Genomic DNA, 23,148 nt, shown 5'->3' on the forward strand with positions numbered 1-23,148 from the left:
ATGTGCGTATGCGACGATTCAGGTATGTTGATCTATCATTTTTATGGTATGTATTGTGCTATTATGAGTACTTTGCAGGGCAGCCACGCTCCCGTTTTTAGCAAAGGTTCGTAATCCGTATCAAATTTCCCATGCCTATCATGTGTTTGCTTGGACACCACATAAAGACTATGGGGTAGGGCACAACTTCCGTTCCTTATAATTTTGGGGAGCCCACAATGCCGACTCTCCACAATACTTTTGTATCGTATTTTTGCATTATGTGCACTATATGTTTGTGTTTTCGCTCTATGCTTTATTGCGTGAAAAAATGTTTAACTATTCACACTGCTCTTATACAACTTAACACAAACAACGTTCTCTCCCTTGCACGCTCGGATGACACCCATACATGATTACAAGGTTAGTAGTGCAGTTCAATTTTTGTATTTCCAATTCGCTAAAGCTTCCTTTAGTTTAATTCTTCTATTACAGTTTGAGAATGTATCTTATATATTACATTAGCCACCTTTAGTGTGAGATTCTTACTTGTTTACTTTAGTACTAGATACTTGATGTCAATCTACATATGTTTTGTCATTTTTAAATTGCTTGTTGGTCGTTATAATGTCTTCATTTTTATGTGCCAGAGTTAAACTGCCGATCTCTCTACACTACAGTCCATTATTGATAAAACTTAATATTCTCCATAACATCCTTGAAAAAAATTAAAATAAAAATGCTGACAAGTTAGCTTTTTTATTCCACCAACACTGTGCATCACACCGAACACCCGAGACCATCCTTTGCCTTGAGATACCGTCAAGGGCGCTTAGTGGGACCACCTAATGATGCAAGTCCAACCCTCATCCAACTAAGCTAACCCCTTGGGTAACATTCGTCCTTCTCCCAAGCAAGACTTCGTTAATGTTGTGCTGGATCTCTTCCGACAGAAACGCTTTATATTATATTATAATATAGGGAAAATTACCAAAATACCCCTCTAATTTGAGGAAATTCCCAAAATACCCTTGTATTTATTTTGGTTGGAATGTTCAAGATTGTCTAATCTTCATTCGTTTTTGACAATTGAGATCCGTTTTTGAGTGCTCAGCATGTAATTTGTCACCAGTTACCATCGCAATAAAGGCAATTATGTCTAAAAATAATGAAGCAATTCATCTCCAAAGCCTACGTAACCAACTCAAATTGTAGTTTTAGCATCTTATACGATAGACAATCACTCTTCTTGTGAACACCTACAAAAAAATTTATTTTTCGAGAAATTTAGTCTCACAACCAGGGGTATTTTGGGAATTTTGGAAAATTTGAAGGGCATTTTGGGAATTTATGACAAAATGTCGGGGGCATTTTGGGAATTTTTGAAATTTGAGGGGTATTTTGGGAATTTCCTCAAATTAGAGGGGTATTTTGGTAATCTACGGCTGCGAATCAGCTGGTTGAGAACTTGACATACATTTTACACCTTTAAAATTTCTCTGCCTGCCTTGCGCGGTGTTCTCTGCGTGAAGATCCGGATCGCCCACCATGTTGTCCTTTGAGATGAACGATCGAAAAAGTAAGTGCCCTTCTCTACTCGACAGGCGGGCTTCTGATCTGCTGCGCGTGGGTCCTTTACAGTATATGTCCTTATAGAAGAGGGTACTAGAGCAGGACAGTACGCGCGCGCTAAATTATTCAACTGTAACCGCTGCTGAAATTCATTGTGCCCACTCTTGCTTTATGTGTTTTTCTGCAGAAATTGGGATTGGATTGACTGGTTTTGGTGTGCTGTTTACCGTGCTTGGAGTAATTTTCTTCTTCGACAAAGGTTTGCTAGCAATGGGAAATGTAAGTGAACCCCCCCCCCTCTTTCCCAACCAAAGAAAACTCTCTCTCTCTCTCTCTCTCTCTCTCTCTCTCTCTCTCTCTCTCGTGTGTGAGAAAAAAGTGGGGCTTGGAACCCTTTTGTATTAGGTAATCACAATTACGAGCCCGAAGGCATTACATTTGTCCGTATCCATACACATATATGTCACAAACTGTTGACGTGTCAAAGCCTAAAGAATGGAGCCAACTTACAGATGCCGGCCGAGGGGTCTAAACCCTAAGAAGAACAAGTAGCAGAAGAAGAAGAAGTCCTACCAACTTATGGGGACCCCGTCCAATGGGACCCCAGTGACATAAAGGGATTAAAATAAAGCAGGACACACTCACACACTCACGCAAAGCTGATGACGTGGTAGTTGTACAGAAGTTCCGCAAATTCCGATGGCTGATGACGTGGCAGGCTGTACGGATTTTCTCGTTTGCGTTGGCTGATGACGTGGCTAGTTGTACGGATTTCCTTAAATTACGCTGGCAACTTTTGACATTGCTTTTGGGACCAGAAGCTTTTGAGTTTGAAGGCTTTTCACTATAAACTGCTTTTGGGGCCTAGGGCCTTTAAATATGTGCTAAGGGCTCATTCTCTAGCATGCTTTCTGGAGAAGGTGCAGAGTCTGGAGTACCGGCTTGCACAATGTTGACGCATTGTAAAGAAATACCGAAAGGGGCGCCAAGGTTTGGGGCCGATACTCTCTGGTGTAGAATTCCGCCGCTCCGTGTCGCGTGTTGTCTCTCTCTTTGAGTTTAGTTGTTATTGAAGTGCTCAAAGTCTGTTCATTTCTATTGGCACGTGGTGCTTGTCTTGTGACAGTGATATCAGAGCATCAGGCGTGTGCTTTTCTGAAAGCATACCGGTCCTACAAAAGAGCTATGGGAATTTTATTTGAGTTACCTTCGGCCTCTGACTCCGGACTCATTAGCCACTCCCACCCTTACTTCATCGCGCATCGGGCGCGCTCCCGTCTTCATCGCTGTGTCTTACATGACATAAGCCATAAAGAACCCAAGACTTGGAATTCATGGATTCAATAGAATATTTGCAGTTTCTGCTCAACGAGCTTCATGACATTCTTTCGTGGCATCTTCAACAGAATCTTCTGATGTTGCAAAGTTTTCAACAATTTTTGAGCTACATGTTACCCCCTCTTATACCCCAGGTGGTACCTCCTCCTCCGACACCAGAAAGTACGAGAGCTTCCAACGACAACCTTCTCAGCTGTCTGTTCCGATTGGGGGAGTCTTTAGGAATATGGTACAGCCATCTGACCCTGATCAGTGCAACCGCCTTTGCCACTGCCATTGCCCCCACCTCCACCATCATCGCCATCAGGCTACAATGGTTGGAGCCCATATGGATACCCTTATTATCCATACCCGAGATATTGTAAGGTTCCGCGGAAGTGAATGTTGAACTTTGCTCAAGATGAGTGCTCCGTATTGTGCTCAAGGTTGCTTTTTACTTATGGAAGGGAGAGCCTTCCGTTCTTTAATGAGAGAGTGCAAATGATCCCAAACAAAGTGAATGACAATGTGAATGAAGGTGCTGAGACTGAGAGATAGAGAGAAGAGAATATGACACCAGAATGTTGTCAAACCCTCCTCCGAAGGCCCCACTCTCTATGGCAAGAGCGGTCTACTTATGATTGCACAAATCTCTACAATGCTTGGACTTGCCGACGATGTCGACGATGATGAGGACGACGACGAGATTGGCTAAAAACTGAAAATGCTAAGGGCTGAAATCTGCAAATCTTTATCTGCTGAATTCTGACTCTATGTCGGTGACGATGTCATGGCGACGATGCGACGACGACGTGCTGAAAACACAGATGCTGAAATATACGTTTTCCAGGCTGAAACTGAGAACTTTGCGGGATCTGACCGTGTGGCAAGGATCTGCTGCGGGAGAGTGAGATCTGCGATGTTCGGGGATTCCACTGCGGGTTTGACTACTGAAAACTGAAAACTTTGGTGCTACTACCCGCTTCGGTCGCGAAGTTCTGCAAAAATGTTAGGTCTCTGGCTGATCCAAAAACGCTAGGCTGATTTGGGGTTCTGCGGTGGAAATCTGCTAATGCTAGGGCTGATCTGCTGTTGTGGGGGAATCTGCTAACGCTAGGGTTGATGTGCTGTCTACTGTCGTCGTGAATCTGCAAGTGCAAAAACGTTGGCTGATCGGATGCAAAAACGCTAGGCTTTCCGCAAATGCTGAAAACGCTAGAGTTGTCGCGGAGGTCGGTCTTGCTGAGAAGTTGCCTGTTGAGCAAGGTGCTCCTGCTGCCTCTTCTGCCAGAAAGTGCTAGCGCTAGGTTTGCTTATATACAAACTTAGCAAAATTGCCCTACCTACTTTCTAACAAAAGTCACTTAAAAATAATAAGTGAAAAATGTCAAAAATAGGGAAAATAGGTCTATGCACTATAAAAATGCTCTTGATCGGATCTGATGGGAATCTGATGGTCATGCTGTGTGCAACCAGAGGATATGCATCTAATCTAAGTTTCTGGACATGCACGATCTGCGAAAAGACTCACAAAAGTGCCAGATCACTTCCTATTCTAGACTGACTTGACTGAACTGAACCTTGGTCATACTGTAGCTTGTCCACGGACACATAGGGTTGGATGCGTCACGTGCCATCCCCTCCTTTTCAAAGTGAGGTACTGATACCGGACTGTATGGCGTCGAGGGAGATCGGCAATAGCATCCGGAATCCTGGAAAGGACTCTTCGCCGGCCCACTCCGATGTGTGGGTCGGGCGGTACGTGAACTTCATATAGGTCTGCAACGCTTGCTTCTTTGGGCCGCGCCGAAAGCGACACAAAGTCTTCTGTGGCTCCTTCTGTCACCAGCGTGTGACTACTATCTATCCTTTTTGTTGATTTCTTTCTTATTATTTATTTACTTTCACTTTTTGGAAACTCCCCTCGGGAAATCTAACTGCTTTGCATTGCATAGCTAGTGTGGAACTGTCCAGAGGGAGTCCAGGTCTGAGGGCAAGAGAGCACTAAGGTTGGACAAAGACTATGGTTAGCCAAAGTGGGGTCATTGACTAGCCAAAGTGGAATCCTTTGCTACAGAGGCTACATTTCAGTTTTGGGTGTGGCTGCAGTGTGCAACAGGGGTCAGATGACCTAGAAAGATACAATGGCAGCATCTCCTAAAATTTAGGGAACTGCTATTTTGGGACCTGAAAATGTGTTTGCGTCATTACCTCCGGAATGACAAGGAGAACATTTTCTTACTCTGTCGTGAAGTCAACTGGGCAACCGGTTGGGAGATTTTTAGGCGGCAACCCCGAAACGGGAAAATGCTTGTAAATGTGCCAAGTGGCACCTTCTGGTGCACTTTCCTCATGCAACAAGAAGTGGCGCTGATTTTTAAGCTGGGAGAGGCTCATTTTCAGATTTTGTCACAGGTTAAGAGCTAAGGAGTGCTTGCTTTCCCTCTTATGTACAGTGCGGTGCCAGGAGTGATGCCCTGCACGCTACGCACTACCCTCTCTCTCCTCTATGTAGTATGTTATGCCTCACTAGTGGGATTTTCAATTGACCAATGTACAGTTGTGTGGGTTCATGCGCGATTGCCGAGGCAAGAGCCTCTTGCACAGGTACTGGATTAGCTAGCGGCTAATCCCTCGCAGGTACAGGTGAATTCGGAGAGGTTTCATGCCAAAAATCTCGTCCGATTCAAAGGGCAAGTAGCCCTACAAGTGCGGGAGCTCGAGGACTTGCTACGGATGCGACCGGCACGCGAAACAGAGCCCGAAACAGTAAATTACAGCCTGCTGTGTATTTTTGCAGGTTTAGGGTTTTGGCCCTAAACGGTCCCTAATACCCCCAGGAGGTTCGGGGACGCGAGGGGACCGCTGTACAGGTGATGTGGCGCATTTTCGGGGCTGAAAACAAAGAATTCAGCGTGCTGCAGATTCTCGCCAGGTTTTGCAAAGTGCCCGTATGCGTCGGGAAAGTCATTCAATGCGTGGGAATACTGACTGTGAAGGGTCCTAGTACAGTTATGTTGCCGAAATCGGGCCGGAACAGTTGAAATTCAGCCAAGCTTGTGCGGGGCAGCTTGTAGGGAACCACAACGTTTATTCCCTCTGTTAAACAATAAAGAAATACCGAAAGGGGCGCCTAAGCTAGGGGCCAATCTGGTGTTGGTCTTCTCATACAGGTGCATTCTAGCAGCTTGTATCCCTTTCCCCCGTGTTGTGTCTTGAAAGCACAGGTAGAATAGACGACTAATAATGGGTGAAAGCTAAATCAAGGTTTGAAGCAAAGTCTACCGCCCTTTTTGAAAGTACAGGCCGGTTTCATGGTTCCATTGCCGGGATTAAATCACTTTTTCCCATAGAAGTGAGCCTTGGTCAGTTTGGGCTTGAAGACACAGGGGATCATAGACCAGACACAGGGAATTGCAATTATGGTTGACATACTAGATGATGTGACTGAAGAGGTTTCCTCTTTACAGGGTCAACAGACACATGAAGTGGGTGAGTCTTCAAGACCACCGCAGACGGATGATGATATATTCAGGACCTAGTTAGATAGTGCTGTGGCTATGTTCACACAAGTAATGCAGAATCCGAGGTTTTTAGCCTTTCTACAACCTTCTCTTCCGTCTCAGCAAGTTGGGTCACTGGATCATATTCAAAAGCCTGTTAAGGCTCGAGCACAGGTGATTCATACTGCAGAGTCAATGGAAACACCTGTACACTTGACGGAGAACATGCAGTCTCCACAACTTGTGCCTAAGGTGCAAGAACAGGTGGCTGAGATGCGAGTCTTTCAAGCTGTGCCAGTTCAGCCAGCCACTTTTCAACAGGCTATAGCTGGTTCTAATGGGCAGGGAAGCAACCTACAGGCTATGCAACAAGTCTTCCCACCACCTTCAGTACACCCTGGCTATTTTGGAGGTGGATCGGTATTCCAGAGCATGGCTGGTCATGCACTTGGAAATCAGTTTTACACGCCAGGAACAGTGTTTGGGGGTGCTCAAACGATGATGCCTAACCCCATGTATGGTGTTACGGGCATGCTACTCGGGTTTCAAAGCACTCTGGGCCAATTTGGGATGCCACAGGCAAATTTCGGTATGGCTGGAATTACAAATCAACAGCCAAATATGACATTTCCAGGTCAACTTAATTGCGGTCAGGGGACACAAATGAACCCTAACAATGTTCCCATGTTTCAGTCACTTCCATATGACAACTCAACGCCGTTGGAGAGGCCAATTCCGTACAAAGAAGGTGGCAAAGGTGTGACTTTCACGACCTTTACAGGGTTTGATGACAGGAAGAAGGCTCTCTCATTCCTCCAGCAGTTTGACAAGGCCTATGCAGGGGGAAACTTTACAGAGGCTTCAAAGGTCCGCAAGGCAGCCACTTTCTTGACAGGGAATGCGGGACAATGGTGGACAACTTTATTGCTTCAAGGGCAAGCTCCGTCCACATGGATTTACTTCAAGCAGATTTTTGCAGCAGCATGGTTATCTGATGACTTTGAAGCAGATGTCATGACAGAATGGCACCAGCTTAATGCTGTCACTTGCAAGAATCTGGATGACTACAATCGGAAGTTTTGGAAAGCTCTACTTCTAGTAACTTCCCATAGGTTTGTGCCATTGACAGAACAAATTGAAAAATACTGTTGTGGCCTACCCAAAGGGTTGAGAAAGTACTGCACGAAGACCAAAGTCACTACTTTGACGGAGCTCATCGAGGTAGCAAACACTGGCAATGGTTTGCTCAAGGGAGAAGATTGTGAATTCAATACTGGCGTCAAGGAAGGATCAACCAAGAAAAATTCAGCGAAGAAGTATGTTCCGAAGGAGGCTCCGAAAGTGACTCAGGAGCCAGCCAACGCAGGGAAAGACAAAGCTACGGCTGAATCAGAAAAGGGACCAGCGAAGAAATGGAAAAGACGTTTTTCTCGCAAGTTGGAAGAGCAAAAGAAGGTCCTGAGGTCAGAGAACAAATGCTTCATCTGTGAGTAGCCTGGCCACATTGCTTACAATTGTCCTACAAAGAAAAGGCCAGCTGATTCTGAAGACAAGGAGGACAAGAAAGGAAAGAAGCCCATGGCTGGTCTAGTGCCAGATATGGTGGGCGGCAAGCCAAATTCAGATGCAAGTGAGCTTTGCAGAGCATGGGAAAAGGTCAGGGATCAAACAATGCTTATCTTCTTTGATCCAGGGGCCAAAGCCAACTTCATTTCCCCAGAATTGGCTTCAAAGTTGGGAATCAGACCTGAAGAGATGGGGTATACAACAGTGGCAGGTTTGGCATGTCCTGGCCATACAGAGGCTGTGACACCCATCATTGGAAAGTTGCGCCTACATATCCAGTCCTATGTAGATGCTGAAGAATTTTACATCATGCCACTGGACGGATGTGATGTGTTGTTAGGTATTCCTTGGTTGTTTCGTGTACAGGGAATCATGAATGCCTACAACAAAAAGATCATTGTACAGAGCAGGGGAAAGACTCACATTCTGGACGTAAAGCTTAAAGGGGAGTCTATTCCCACTGTATCAGCTTGTGCTATTACTTCTGTAATGAAAAAGCATCTTTCTGCGTACTTGGTTTTTGCACGTGAAGTGTCAGATTGTGATGAATCAAATTTATCTGTGCTAGATAAAGAAAGGTCAATGTTTTTACAACAGTATAGTGACTGTTTTTCCGATTCATTACCGTCTCACTTACCGCCGGAGAGACCCGAGGACCATGCGATAGATTTGGTGCCAGGCAGTAGCCCACCAAATAAGCCTCCGTACAGGGTTAGTGCGGCTCAGCAGAAAGAGATAATGGGCCAAGTACAGGAGCTGTTAGAAAAGGGGCTGATTCAGCCCAGTTCATCTCCATTCTGTTCTCTAGTGTTGTTGGTGCAGAAAAAGGATGGCTCATGGCGTATGTGCATCGACTACCGTGCACTGAACAAGAATACCATCAAGAATAGGTTCCCTATACCTAGAATTGATGATATTCTGGACAAATTAGAAGGAGCAGCTATGTTTAGCAGGATAGATCTAAAGAGTGGGTACCATCAGATCCGCATTAGATCAGAGGATGTGCACAAGACTGCTTTTATAACGACTTTTGGTCTTTATGAATTTTTAGTGATGCCCTTTGGTCTCACAAATGCTCCTGCTACCTTCAATAGGATGATGGATAGAATTTTCCGTCCACACCAGCAGTTTGTTGGTACATTCTTTGATGACATGATAGTCTACTCAAAGAATGAAGAGGAGCATAGGCATCACTTGGCCATTGTGTTCAAAGAGCTACGCAGTCATAGGTTGCTCATCAATGCAAAGAAAAGTGAGTTTTTTCTGGAAGAGATCCACTTTCTGGGACACATTGTCTCTAAGGATGGTGTCAGAATGGATCCTGCAAAAGTTGAAGCGATCAAGTCATGGCCAGATTTGAAGACGGTGCACGATGTCCGAAGTTTCTTGGGACTATGCTCCTATTACAGACGGTTTATCCGAAATTTCGCTGAGATTGCTTCACCTTTACATGCTCTTCAAAAGAAGGCAGTCACCTTTAGATGGACACAGAAAGAGATTTCAGCTTTTAATCTCTTAAAGGAAAAGATGACTTCAGATCCAGTCATTGTGTTGCCAGATCTTAGGAAGTCATTTGTGGTCCAGTGTGACGCCTGTGGTAGTAGCATTGGTGCAGTGCTAATGCAAGATGGCAGGGTAGTAGCCTATGAGAGCAGAATTTTGCAAGGGCCAGAGATGACCATGCAGGTCTATGAGAAAGAGTTACTGGCTGTGATTCATGCGCTCTTAAGTTGGAAACACTACCTGCTAGGTGCAGATTTCGTTGTCCAAACAGACCATCAGACCTTGCGATACTTCTTGACACAGACAAAGTTATCTGAGAAGCATATGCGATGGGCAAATATCTTGTCCATGTTCCATTTTCAGATTGTGCATGTGGAAGGCAAGAAGAACGTTGTGGCTGATGCCTTGTCAAGGAAGCCACAAATTTCAGCTGTGTCAATTCCTTATCATCATGAACTTGATGATATGAGGGAACAATATGCAAATGATGAAGATTTTGCAAGGGTCTTCGAGCAGCTAATGGATGGACAACGTCATGAATACTATCTTCTCAAAGATGGGTTCATGATGATGCATGGCAGATTGTGTGTCACAAAGCCATTGCGACGCAAAGTTATGGAAGAGAGTCATGTCCCACCGTATGCAGGGCATCGTGGTATCGATGCTACAGTTAAAGCGGTTGAGACATTCTTCTACTGGCCTACATTGAGAAGAGATGTGGATGCCTTTGTGCGAGAATGCCTAATTTGCCAGAAGGTCAAATTTGATAGGCAAAAGGCACCAGGGTTATTGCAACCACTACCTATTCCAGATAAACCATGGGAAAGTATTGCTATGGATTTTATCTTTGATCTTCCGAGAACGCAGACAAGAAACGATGGTATTTGGACCATCATTTGCAGATTCAGCAAGCAGGCTCATTTTATTCTTGTCAGGAAGAAGATAAAGCCAGATCAGATGGCACGCTTGTTTATGAGCAACATTTTCAAGTATCATGGCATGCCACAGTTGATTGTTAGTGACCGTGATCCACGCATGACAAGTTTGTTCTGGAGAGGCTTGTTTGAGAATATGGGCACAACGCTCAAATTCTCTTCGTCATTTCATCCTCAAACAGATGGGCAGTCAGAAGAGGCAAATTCTACTGTCCTAGATCTGCTGAAGTGCTATGTGTCAGAGCATAAAGGAAAGTGGGAGCAGTATTTGCCATTGGTGGAGTATGTATACAATAATACAATGCATTCATCAACTGGCAAGGCACCTTTTGAGATAGTTGAAGGTGACAAGAAAGTTCCTCCCATACTGCATACAAAGAACAAGATATTTGAAGCAGATAAGTATGTTCAGGACATGGATGAAATGTACAAGAAGGTCAAAGTGGCCTTAGAAAAGACTCAGGCAAAGCAAAAGAAAGCAGCTGATCGTCACCGTCGTGAAGTAGTATATTCACTTGGTGATTGGGTGCTTTTACGCTTTGAAAAGGCAAGGTTAAAGAAGATGAAGGGCAAGGAAAGACTGTTTCCAAAGCTCAGCATGCGTTACTATGGGCCTTTTCAAGTGTGCGACATAATCAGTGATGTTGCATATAGGCTAAAATTGCCTGACAGTTGGAAGATTCACAATGCGTTTCATGTGAGTCTTCTCAGACCCTATGTGGGTGATGTGCCAGAAGATATGCCAGTTGAAGATCAGCCGGAAGTCGAGGAACTTGACGAGATCTTGGTCTCGGAACAGATTTTGGCACATAAGGAAAGAAAAGTGAAAGGCAAGGTTGCTAGGCGTTACTTGGTAAAGTTCAGAAACTATCCACCAATGGATGCTAAGTGGATGGAAGAAGGTGAACTTGCAGAGTCACCAACTGTGTTATCACTTTACCTTGAAGCCTTCGATTTGCAACCTACATTGACCCCTTGAGTTCAAAGCTACATGGATTGTCAGTGTGACAATGGCTTCTGAAACAAATGATGTACATGGTATTTAAAGTGAGCTCAAATGAAATATCTGTTACATGAATGTTAGAGCTGTACAGATTATCAGTTTGGCAATTGCTCTTATGGAATGTCCAAAAGTATGGTTGGTGCTATAGAAGTGAGTATTTCTTGTTAGTTTGTCAAGGATACAGTAATGGCTTCTATTAAAGGGTACATGTGTAAGTGCATTCTTGAACTGTCGGTTTGGGTATGCTCGAAAGTGTTACTGGGCCCAACGTGTACTATAAGACAGTGGCAAAATGTATAGCTACCATTTTGTCATTGGAAAGTTAGTGACTCAAAGCAATGGCAGAGTGCGAAGCTACCACTATGTCATTGGGACAGGGTTCACACGCAGGCAATACATGTGTCGACGAGGTGTCGAATACACGAGGGTTGACAATGAGCATGTATGTGTCGACAGGTGTTGAATACATCAGTGTTGACTGTGAGCATGTACGACATAGATGCAAACGAGGACGTTTGAGATTTCAAGAGGGGGGTATGTCACCAGCGTGTGACTACTATCTGTCCTTTTTGTTGATTTCTTTCTTATTATTTATTTACTCACTTTTTGGAAACTCCCCTCGGGAAATCTAACTGCCCTGCATTGCATAACTAGTGTGGAACTGTCCAGAGGGAGTCCAGGCTTGAGGGCAAGAGAGCACTAAGGTTGGACAAAGACTATGGTTAGCCAAAGTGGGGCCATTGACTAGCCAAAGTGGAATCCTTTGCTACAGAGGCTACATTTCAGTTTTGGGTGTGGCTGCAGTGTACAAAGGGGTTCAGATGACCTAGAAAGATACAATGGCAGCATCTCCTAAAATTTAGGGAACTGCTATTTTGGGACTTGAAAATGTGTTTGCGTCATTACCTCCGGAATGACAAGGAAAACATTTTCTTACTCTGCCGTGAAGTCAACTGGGCAACCGGTTGGGAGATTTTTAGGCGGCAACCCTGAAACGGGAAAATGCTTGTAAATGTGCCAAGTGGCACCTTCTGGTGCACTTTCCTCATGCAACAAGAAGTGGCGCTGATTTTTAAGCTGAGAGAGGCTCATTTTCAGATTTTGTCACAAGTTAAGAGCTATGGAGTGCTTGCTTTCCCTCTTATGTACAGTGCGGTGCCAGGAGTGATGCCTTGCACGCTACGCACTGCCCTCTCTCTCCCCTATGGCAGTATGTTATGCCTCACTAGTGGGCTTTTCAATTGACCAATGTACAGTTGTGTGGGTTCATGCGCGATTGCCGAGGCAAGAGCCTCTTGCACAGGTACTGGATTAGCTAGCGGCTAATCCCCCGCAGGTACAGGTGAATTCGGAGAGGTTTCATGCCAGAAATCTCGTCTGATTCAAAGAGCAAGTAGCCCTACAGGTGTGGGAGCTCGAGGACTCGCTACGGATGCGACCGGCACGCGAAACGGAGTCCGAAACAGTAAATTACAGCCTGCTGTGTATTTTTGCAGGTTTAGGGTTTTGGCCCTAAACGGTCCCTAATACCCCCAGGAGGTTCGGGGACGCGAGGGGATTGCTGTACAGGTGATCTGGCGCATTTTCGGGGCTGAAAACAGAGAATTCAGCGTGCTGCAGATTCTCGCCAGGTTTTGCAAAGTGCCCGTATGCGTCGGGAAAGTCATTCAATGCATGGGAATACTGACTGTGAAGGGTCCTAGTACAGTTATGTTGCCGAAATCGGGCCGGAACAATTGAAATTCAGCCAAGCTTTGTGCGGGGCAGCTTGTAGGGAACCACAACGTTTATTCCCTCTGTTAAACAATAAAGAAATACGAAAGGGGCGCCTAAGTTAGGGGCCAATCTGGTGTCGGTCTTCTCATACAGGTGCATTCTAGCAGCTTGTATCCCTTTCCCCCGTGTTGTGTCTTGAAAGTACAGGTAGAATAAACGACTAATAATGGGTGAAAGCTAAATCAAGGTTTGAAGTAAAGTCTACCGCCCTTTTTGAAAGTACAAGCCGGTTTCACCTTCAATGCTTCAACTTCGTCCAGAGTCATGTTTCTTCCTTCTTCAAGAATCTCCATGGCTGAAAATTCCTGAAACCACGTCCAACACAAAAACATGAACATACCTATTCCATGTAAAGTGACTGGAAAAATACTACTCTTCTGTAGAGCTTGTGCATGCTATGCAGATGAACATAGAGATGGAATGCCAAACCCTTCATCAAACACATGCAAACAATGAGGTCGAATCGTGACTTTCTGATCTAAATCAATTAACTGTGGCAAATCATAATGGAAATTCCCATGCTTGGTGCTCATACTTTCTTGTGCTCTTTCTACGAAGGTGTCGTGCCAAGGAAGAGACATGGAATGTGATTTCCTTGAATGCAAACATTTCATCTTTCCATGAGATATCCGCATACATCCGTGCTCATTCATGAGTGAAACGTGCTCAACGTATAATATGTCATGCCTAGGAAAAGGGATCACATAAAGACGCTGACTAAAATACAGGAAACGATCACGAATGAAACACTCTAACAATGAGTGCTGATTAATCATGTGAACACATAGTACTTCCTGTGGGGGTTCTTTGGACCTAGGCTCGAGAGCCAAGATCGGTTCTTCGTGTTTGATCGAATCTTCCTGTGGGGGTTTTGTGGACCTCGACTTGAGAGCCAAGATCGGCTCTTCGTGATTGATTGAAACTGCAATAAGGTTAGCTTCGCTAGAAAAGTATCAACTAACACATCATCCTTGTTGACAATCACATCATCTTTATCTTGCGAGTCATCATGCTTGTGAGAAATCACATCTTGATCATGCAAATCATCATGCTTGTCATTGTCATCCAAATCATCATGCTCATCATTATCATTCAATTTATCATGCTTATCATCATGCAAATCCTGTGTATCATGATTTGGAGAAGAAGAGACTGAGAGAGTCTCCTTCTCCTGATTCTGTTCAAACTGCGCCTGCACAATAGAAAAGAGTCGCAATAACTCTTTCATGTGTTGGTCGCTCTTTTCTTTGCTTGCTTTGTTCTTGCGATCAAATTCTGTTCGTCTTGCTTTGCGTTCTAACTCCCAATCCATCATCATCTTGTCGAAAGCTTCCATAGGAGTTAGGGCAATCCTTGTCGTAGATGTGGAAGGGGGAGGGTCGGAAAAACCTCATGGTGGGGAAAATTCTTTGTCGCCTCTCTCATGCTCATCACCTCCAAGCGAAGTATCCATTCCGCTTCGAGTGATGACCATCCACTGAAGTCGTGGGTTCTTGTGGGTTCTTGTGGTCTTCGGTTCTTAAGTTCACAACGAACTTGGGTTCTTGGGGGTCTTGGTTCTTGAGTTCTTGAGGTTCTTGCGGGTCTTGAGGTTCTTCTGTCGCTTGCAATCTGTGTTAGAGAAGGATCTTCTCTTCACCCGAGTTCTGCTCTTTTCTGCGGGTGCACCCCTTGGCGGCCTTACGCTCACACCAAGGTTGCTTTTTCCCAGCTCACGTCGATTGGCCGGCCGCTAAGTGCACGGTCCGCTCTCAATGAGTGAAAAGAGGCACAAGGGGAGGCTGGACAATTCCTTCTTTCTTGGGTTTCTTGTCACTCTTCAAAAACACGATTAGGAACCGACACGCTTAAGTGGACTTGGGTTACATGCGACCGCAACAAGAAAAAAAAATACTGTGGTTCTTGTGATTCTTTCCTTGAGTGATACAGAACACTGCCAAAGCTCTGACACCAATGTAAGGTGCAGCGGAATGAATGTTGAACTTTGCTCAAGATGAGTGCTCCCTACTGTGCTCAAGGTTCCTTTTTACTTATGGAAGTGAGAGCCTTCCGTTCTTTAATGAGAGAGTGATCCCAAACAAAGTGAATGACACTGTGAATGAAGGTGCTGAGACTCTGAGATAGAGAGAGAAGAGAATACGACACCAGAATGTTGTCAAACCCTCCTCCGAAGGTCCCACTCTCTATGGCGAGAGCGGTCTACTTATGATTGTACAAATCTCTACAATGCTTGGACTTGCCGACGATGTCGACGACGACGAGACTGGCTGAAAACTGAAAATGCTAAGGGCTGAAATCTGCAAATCTTTATTTGCTGAATTCTGACTCTATGTCGGTGACGATGTCGATGGAGATGATGCTACGACGACGCGCTGAAAACGCAGATGCTGAAATCTGCGTTTTCCGGGCTGAAACTGGGAACTTTGCGAGATCTGACCGTGCGACAAGGATCTGCTGCGGGAAGGTGAGATCTGCGAGGTTTGGGGGTTCTACTGCGGAGTCTGATTGCTGATAACTGAAACTGCAGGTGCTACTGCCTGCTTCAGTCGCGAAGATCTACAAAAACACTGTCTCTGGCTTATCCAAAAACGCTAGGCTGATTTGGGGTTCTGCGGTGGAAATCTGCTAACGCTAGGGCTGATCTCCTGTTGTGGGGGAATCTGCTAACGCTAGGGCTGATGTGCTGTCTACTGTCGCCGTGAATCTGCAAGTGCAAAAACGCTGGCTGATCGGATGCAAAAACGCTATGCCTTCTGCAAATGCTGAAAACGCTAGAGTTGTCGCGGGGGTCGGTCTTGTTGAGAAGTTGCCTGTAGAGCAAGGTGCTCTTGCGGCCTCTTCTGCCAGAAAAGTGCTAGCGCTAGGTTTGCTTATATACAAACTTAGCAAAATTGCCCTACCTACTTGCCAGTAAAAGTCACTTAAAAATAATAAGTGAAAAATGTCAAAAATAGGGAAAATAGGTCTATGCACTATAAAAATGCTCTTGATGGGATCTGATGGGAATATGATGGTCATGCTGTGTGCAACCAGAGGATATGCATCTAATCTAAGTGTCTGGACATGCACGGTCTGCGAACAAACTCACAAAAGTGCCAGATCGCTTCCTATTCTAGATTGACTTGACTGAATTGAACCCTGGTCATGCTGCAGTTTGTCCACGGACACATAGGGTTGGATGTGTCACGTGACAGATATGGGCCTAACCAACCCAAAGATTTCAAAGATGGTGGCACGACAGTCAAGTTTTTCACTTTTTCCGGGGTGAAAGATCCAAGAAAGCATTGCAGTTCCTACAACAATTTGACAACATCTATGCTTTGGGGAACTATACAAAAGAATCCAAGACTTCTCGAGCAGAGGGATTTCTTAAAGATAATGCTATGCAATGGTGGAGTTCAATCGCGACACAACCGCATGCTCCAAGGACCAAGCAAGCTTTCAAGACAGTTTTTGCACGTAGTTACATGACTTCGATGTTTGAAGTCCGGATTTTGGCAGAGTGGGGCAACTTGAAAATGCTTGCCACCGAAACCATGGACGACTATAACCAAAGGTTTCTCGACGTGTACCTTCTGGTGTCCTTTTAAGTTCATTCCCTTGGAGGACAAGTGCGAGCGCTACACCATTGGACTACCATCTCCATTGCAGGAATATTGTTTCTCCAAGCAAGTCTCTACCATGCAGGAGCTTATGAACCATGCCGCGGTCGACTACAAGCTCATGAAAGGAAAGTTGGAGTTTACCACAGAAGAACCTCCGGCCACTAACCAGAACTCCCGGCAACAACGAACAAATTCTCGGGAATCCTGTGAAAACCAACCTCAACGCCTCGTCTGACACAACGTCAACGAGACGCCTTGTTACAAGAAGGCCGATGCTTCGAATGTTTCCAAACAGGCATACGTTCAATACATGTCCTGAGCGAGCCTCGACGTCCTCAGTGCAACCTTCTGCTCCCACGACAGACAGATCCTCGGGGCCACGTCCGATCAAGAAGGCTAGACTTGCTATATTGGACTAGTATCCGATATTTATGGTATACACCTCGAGAGTTTTAATGAATTATGCAGAGCCTATGGAAAATTCAATGGCTTGAAAGCCCTTATTTTCTTTGACCCCGGAGCTATGGAGAACTTCATCCACCGAGAATTCTTGAAGTAGGTGCACTTTGATTATGATGCAGAGGGTGGAGAAATTGAAGCTGAGCTAGCCACGAGGCAAACTCAGAAAGTGGCACCGCTCATTGGTGCACTTCCAGTGACTATACAAGATTATCATGGAAAAGCAGATTTCTACGTTATGAAGTTGGGCAATTGCGACGTTCTCTTGGGCATGCCTTGGCATGGCAAGAATGATGCAACTCTCCAGGTTCGGAACCGAGCCATCACCGTGATGCAGAAGGGCAAGTCAGTTGTCCAAACAAAGCCCTGAATGACCTCTCTAGTTGTTTTCTAGTTGGATTCTTTTGAATTATGTTTGAGAATCTGTTTGAGAACTTGTTTGCTGCTCCTGTTTGGAATGGATGGTATCTGTTTTGAACCTGTCTTGGTGCCGATTTGAGTTTTAATCCTGGTTTCAGTGATTGGTGATTTTACTCTCGGGTGGAGAAATACTGTTTTGGTATTGTTTGAACCTCGGAACGACGCAGACTGATGCCTGGGGAGCGTTCCGTTGTATGCTAGAAAACCTCTGAACGACGCAGGCCGATGCCTGGGGAGCGTTTGGTTGTATGCTGTACCTCTAAGCGACGCAGATTGCGGTCTGGGGAGCGTTTGGTTGTATAGTCCTGTGAGCTCATGGCCCGGACCTTTTTAGGTTATTTGCGGGGAAGTGACGAGGTAGTTGTTGAGTAGCTTCATACCGCAGACCGTTTGTCTCGGGGGAGTGCTCAACGGCGCTGTTTGTTGTGTCTTGTAACATGCATATGTAAGCATTTGTGTTGCATTGTGATGTGCCAATTATTGAATATTCCTAATTGGATGAGATTGCCTGGGTATGTAATTTTAGTGCATCAAGACACCCATGGAGGATTAGTAGGGTCTGGGTGTGATGGCTAATTTTACTACGCCGGAATATCAAGAGTTCCGATTTGGACGAAAGGAGAAGCTAACTCCTTGATCAAAAGAGCCGAAAGGAGAAGGTAACTCCTTGATAAAAAGAGCTGGAAGGAGAAGCTAACTCCTTAACAAAAAGATCAAACTGGTTGTCCCTCCAAATGTCGCTCGGAATGACCCTCGGAATTTTTTTTTGAGCTAACTTGAGTTGTTTTGCAAATATGCTGTAATTGTGGACGATTACTCTCTTTCAAGAAGGGGAGATGTCACAAACTGCTGACGTGTCAAAGCCTAAAGAATGGAGCCAACTTACAGATGCCGGTCGAGGGGCGTGAACCCTAAGAAGAACAAGTAGCAAAAGAAGAAGAAGTCCTACCAACTTATGGGGACCCCGTCCAATGGGGCCCCAGTGACAAAGAAATTAAAATAAAGCAGGACTCACACACACTCACACAAAGCTGATGACGTGGCAGCTGTACGGCAGTTTCGGAAATTACGATGGTTGATGACGTGGCAGGTTGTACGGATTTCCGCGTTTTCCGGTGGTTGATGACGTGGCAAGCTGTACGGATTTCCGTAAATTACACTGGCAGCTTTTGGCATTGCTTTTGGGACTAGAAGCTTTTGAGTTTGAAGGCTTTTCACTATAAACTGCTTTTGGGGCCTAGGGTCTTTAAATATGTGCTAAGGGCTCATTCTCTGGCATGCTCCCTAAAGAAGGTGCAGAGTCTTGAGTACCGGCTTGTACTGTGTTGGTGCAATATAAAGAAATACCGAAAGAGGCGCCAAGGTTTGGGGCCAATACTCTCTGGGGTGGAATTCCGCCGCTCCGTGTCGCGTGTCGTCTCTCTCTTTCAGTTCAATTGTTATTGAAGTGCTAAAAGTCTGTTCAATCTGTTCTTTTCTATTGGCATGTGGTGCCCGTCTTGTGACATATAATGGATCTGATAGTGAAAACCCCCGTGAAATATTCAATTATTACAAACCATAGGGAAAAAACTTGCAGTGATGCAAAGAGAGTGAAGGAAGAAAGTGGCAGAGAGCTGAAGCAGAAATAGGCCACCATGACGTACCATGACGTCGAGAGGAGGTCGAAACTCCACCAAAGAATCTTTGATAGCAGCCAACTCCAAATCTCCAATGCCGGATACAACAGTGCATCTCAGCAGAAGAGGCATCATCGCCGCAAGAACTCTGTAGCAAAAATTCGGGAGAGAGATAGTATCTAGCCATCCCTAGCAATGATCAATAGGGCTATGACATTCTTCAACCTGCAAGTAGAAGCAGTATATGGTGCAAATCTAAAGGCGAGACAGGAACCGCCCAACACACCCACTAGCCCACACCCACCAATCAATTCTAATCTAAATCACCCATCAAATAGGAGAAAAACAAAAAACAAAACAAAAAACATTAAACACGCAGACCATGCAAACATACATACACCTCAACCACAAGTGGTCATGTAGAACACACTTACCCCAAGCACACCCAGATCCACAACCATAAGTATCACACACAAAAGAAATAAGGCGCATACAAGCAAGCAAGCTAAATAAACAGAAACCATGAGAAAAATGCCTATGTAGGAACGACAAACAAAACGAAAGGAAAGAAACCGTCACAGGCAACACAGGTGACAAACAAAGGTGACAAACAAATATCTGGTGAAGGCGCCAAGTAGAGGACCTACGGTTTTGTAAACCTTCAGTGTGCGAAAGAAGCTCATGACATGATAAATATGATAGAAGCAGCATCGCAATGTCTAGGGAGGGGGCCGCTCTCAATAGAGCATTGCTATGGGTCCATGCTCACATACTCACGCGCACTCAAACAAACTGTGGTCTCCTTCATGAGATGACTCCACTTATAGTATTTTCCATTTGTTTTCCATGCTTTGCATGAATATGAGTATGTTGAATAATATGCTTCATTTCGTGTTGACCTTGTAGTCTCAAACTCATTTGTCACATTTTTCATATGTATTCCATCCACAGTCTTTTAGGAAGCATAGCTCTTTTCCAATCATTAAAAAAGTATACGATGCATCTATAAAATTGTGGTTTAAGTTGTTTCAAGGAGATCCCTTAAAGGAGATTTTTGAAGAGGACGAACCCGAGATCATAGACAAAGTTGAAGACATGGAGCTAGAGCATATTATCCAACATCGCTTTCGGCGCGGCTCAAAGAAGCAAGTATTGCAATATTTTTGAAGTTAAAGTATCACAACATCCATGGAGCAGAGTAATTATTGTTCGGAGTTGTTGGCGGACTACACGGAAGCGATATAGCTTAGTACCGGTACCTCACCTTGAAAAGAGAGGTTGTTACATGCACATCTAACCCTATGTGCATGTGGACAAGCTAACTCCTATCTCGAGGGTTTAGGATAGCCTAGCAATTTTTCTGGCATCCTTGTGAGCTTGTATGCAGGAGGTGCATACAGCCTGTATGCAGGACGTGCATATAGTGTCTGGATATGCAGGACGTGCATAAATAGACACTATAGAGTAGCTGCATATTTGTTGATTGTACATGAGCACAGTCCTTGTCTGCTAGGTGTAGGCACTAGGGAGTGTTCTCGTACAACACCATTAGTACCAAGCCTAGGTAATAACTGCATACAAAGTACCTCTTATTACCAAATCGTGGGATTTTTTATGAGATTGCTTGACCCACCCAATTTTAATTGTCAGGTGCAGCGGAGTTGAAATGATGAAGATCTAGACTTCACACTTCCGCAAATCTATACTTCTTTTCTTACTTGAATGTGTGTTGCTTAGCACGAGAGAGTACCTTTTATTTCCTTGGAGAGAGAGAGAGAGAGAGAGAGAGAGAGAGAGAGAGAGAGAGAGAGAGAGAGAGAGATGTGTAGAGGGAGAGAGAACGACACCGGATGGGGTCTCAACCAACGCTCTCAAGGGCCCCCCACACCGTTGCCAATGTGGTATTTGCTTTGGATTGCGTAAATGGAATGTACACACTAAGAATGTAGACTCTATTGACTCGAATGGGGAATGTCGCCACGGTAACTCTTCGAAGTGAAGCACCTTTGGGACTGATGTTGCTGCACCTTTGGGTCCTTCTCGATGAGGGGTTGCCGATGGCCACCAAGGGGTAGATCTGGGGTTGATTTGTGCTCTCAATGTGAGAGGAATAAAGGCTAAAAGGCTGACTACAAAACACAGATCTAGCTGCAAAAATGCAGTCGATCTATTGTGTAATGCAGGCTGAAAACGCAGATGACGATGGGGCCAATAATGGAAAGCAATGGGAGCACTAGATGCGGCAAGGGAATGGCGGAGGAGAGGCTCAATGGGTTACCGATGTAACGGGAGGGCATCACGTGCCAACGAAAAAGAATAGACTGAGTGGTATCAGAGCTCCAGTCGTGTGCTTTTCTGAAAGTGTACTAATCCTACCAAGAACAGACATATCACAATGGCTTTTTTGGATTCTACCGAGTATGTGTAGTTTCTTCTCAATGAGTTTGCGAGATACTTTCGCGGCATCCGCAACAGAATCTCTAATGGTGCAAAGCTTCCAACAGTTCCTGAATTACATGTTACTCCCATTGATGCCCCATGTGGTACCATCTCCTCCGACACCAGAAAGTACGAGAGCTTCCAATCGGCAACCCTCTCAACCTTCTGCTCCTATTGGGGGAGTCTTTAGGAACATGGTGCAATGGTTTGACCTTGATCCAATGCACAACCTCCGTCACTGCTGTTGCCACCACCTCCCTCACCACCACTGCCCACCTAGGTACAATGGTTGGAGCCCGTATGGATATCCCTATTATCCACATGCGAGGTGTGTGCCTGATCAACTGAAGGATTTCAAGGATGATGGCACGACGATCAATTTTAATTTTTTTCACCTTTTTTGGAGTGAAAGATCGGAAGAAAGCTTTACAGTTCCTCCAACAATTCGACAACATCTATGCTTTGGGAAACTATATAGAAGAATCAAAGAATTCTAAAGCTGTGGGATTTCTTAAGGATACTGTGCAGTGGTGGAGTTCAATTGCGACACAACCGCATGCTCCAAGGACTTGGCAAGCTTTCAAGACTATTTTTACACGCAGTTACATGACCTCCGTGTTCAAGGTCGAGGTTTTATCAAAATGGAAAAACTTGAAAATGCTTGCCACGGAGACCATGGAAGACTACAACCAAAGGTTTCTCGACGTCTACCTACCGGTGTCTTTCTTCAAGTTGATTCCCTTGGAGGACCAATGCAAGCGATACACCATTGGACTGCCATCACCTCTACAGGAATACTGTTTGTCCGCTCCCGTCTTCATCTGTCACAAAATGGGAGCGTACACGAGCACTTGAAAATCTGAAAATTAAATAACTTTGCAAATGTGAGAGAAAGGAGAAGATCGACACAGTATTGGGGACCAGAAGATGGGTTGGTCCCCCCCCCGGTCAAGAGTATTCTTTATTCAGGGAGAGTCGTATACAAGCACAAGAACCCGAGGAAACCCCTCCGTTTTGTAATCTTAGACCCGAGGGTCGTACTTTCCCGCAAGGGACTTAGGCACGAGGCCGTACTTTCCCGTAAGGGACTTAGGCACGAAGCCGTACTTTCCCGTAAGGGACTTAGGCACGAAGCCGTACTTCCCGTGAGGGACTTTCCGTAAAAGGGAGATTCCTGCAAAACAAGCCACACAAAGCAACAACTCGCAATGCGTATCGACAAATTATACCTGTCGCTCCTCGCTCGGAAAAGCGACCTCCGTACTCCGTCGTCACCCGAACACTCGCAGATTCCCGTCGCCAAACTTTGCTCCAAGACCTCAGCGCTGACACTTCCTGCTACTCCTTGCGATCTCCCAAAACTGTAATGCTTGCTGCCTTTTTATAGGCTCTTGCATCCGGCGGAAATAGGGCACAAAAGCAAAAGCTCTGGCGCTTCTAGAGAGAGGAGAG

At 45.1% G+C, this 23,148-nt stretch overlaps 1 protein-coding gene across 2 annotated transcripts in view; it reads left to right on the forward strand.

Annotated features, from left to right (window-relative positions):
• The first annotated feature begins 1,406 nt into the window (after positions 1–1,406).
• The window catches only part of LOC147459480 (vesicle transport protein GOT1-like), a 42,934-nt gene continuing 21,192 nt past the window's right edge, over positions 1,407–23,148 (forward strand). The window contains exons 1-2 of one of the 2 annotated variants that reach the window (XM_086510737.1): positions 1,407–1,558; positions 1,739–1,830. In XM_086510737.1, coding sequence (XP_086366863.1) covers positions 1,528–1,558; positions 1,739–1,830 — 123 coding nt within the window. In that variant the 5' untranslated portion in view covers positions 1,407–1,527. Of the gene's footprint in view, positions 1,559–1,622; positions 1,642–1,738; positions 1,831–23,148 lie in introns of those variants that run through there. The other variant, XM_086510738.1, reaches the window with a different exon arrangement.

The sequence above is a fragment of the Adiantum capillus-veneris genome, chromosome 4 (genome assembly GCF_014529385.1).
Source record: "Adiantum capillus-veneris isolate H3 chromosome 4, ASM1452938v2, whole genome shotgun sequence".
NCBI lineage: Eukaryota > Viridiplantae > Streptophyta > Polypodiopsida > Polypodiales > Pteridaceae > Adiantum > Adiantum capillus-veneris.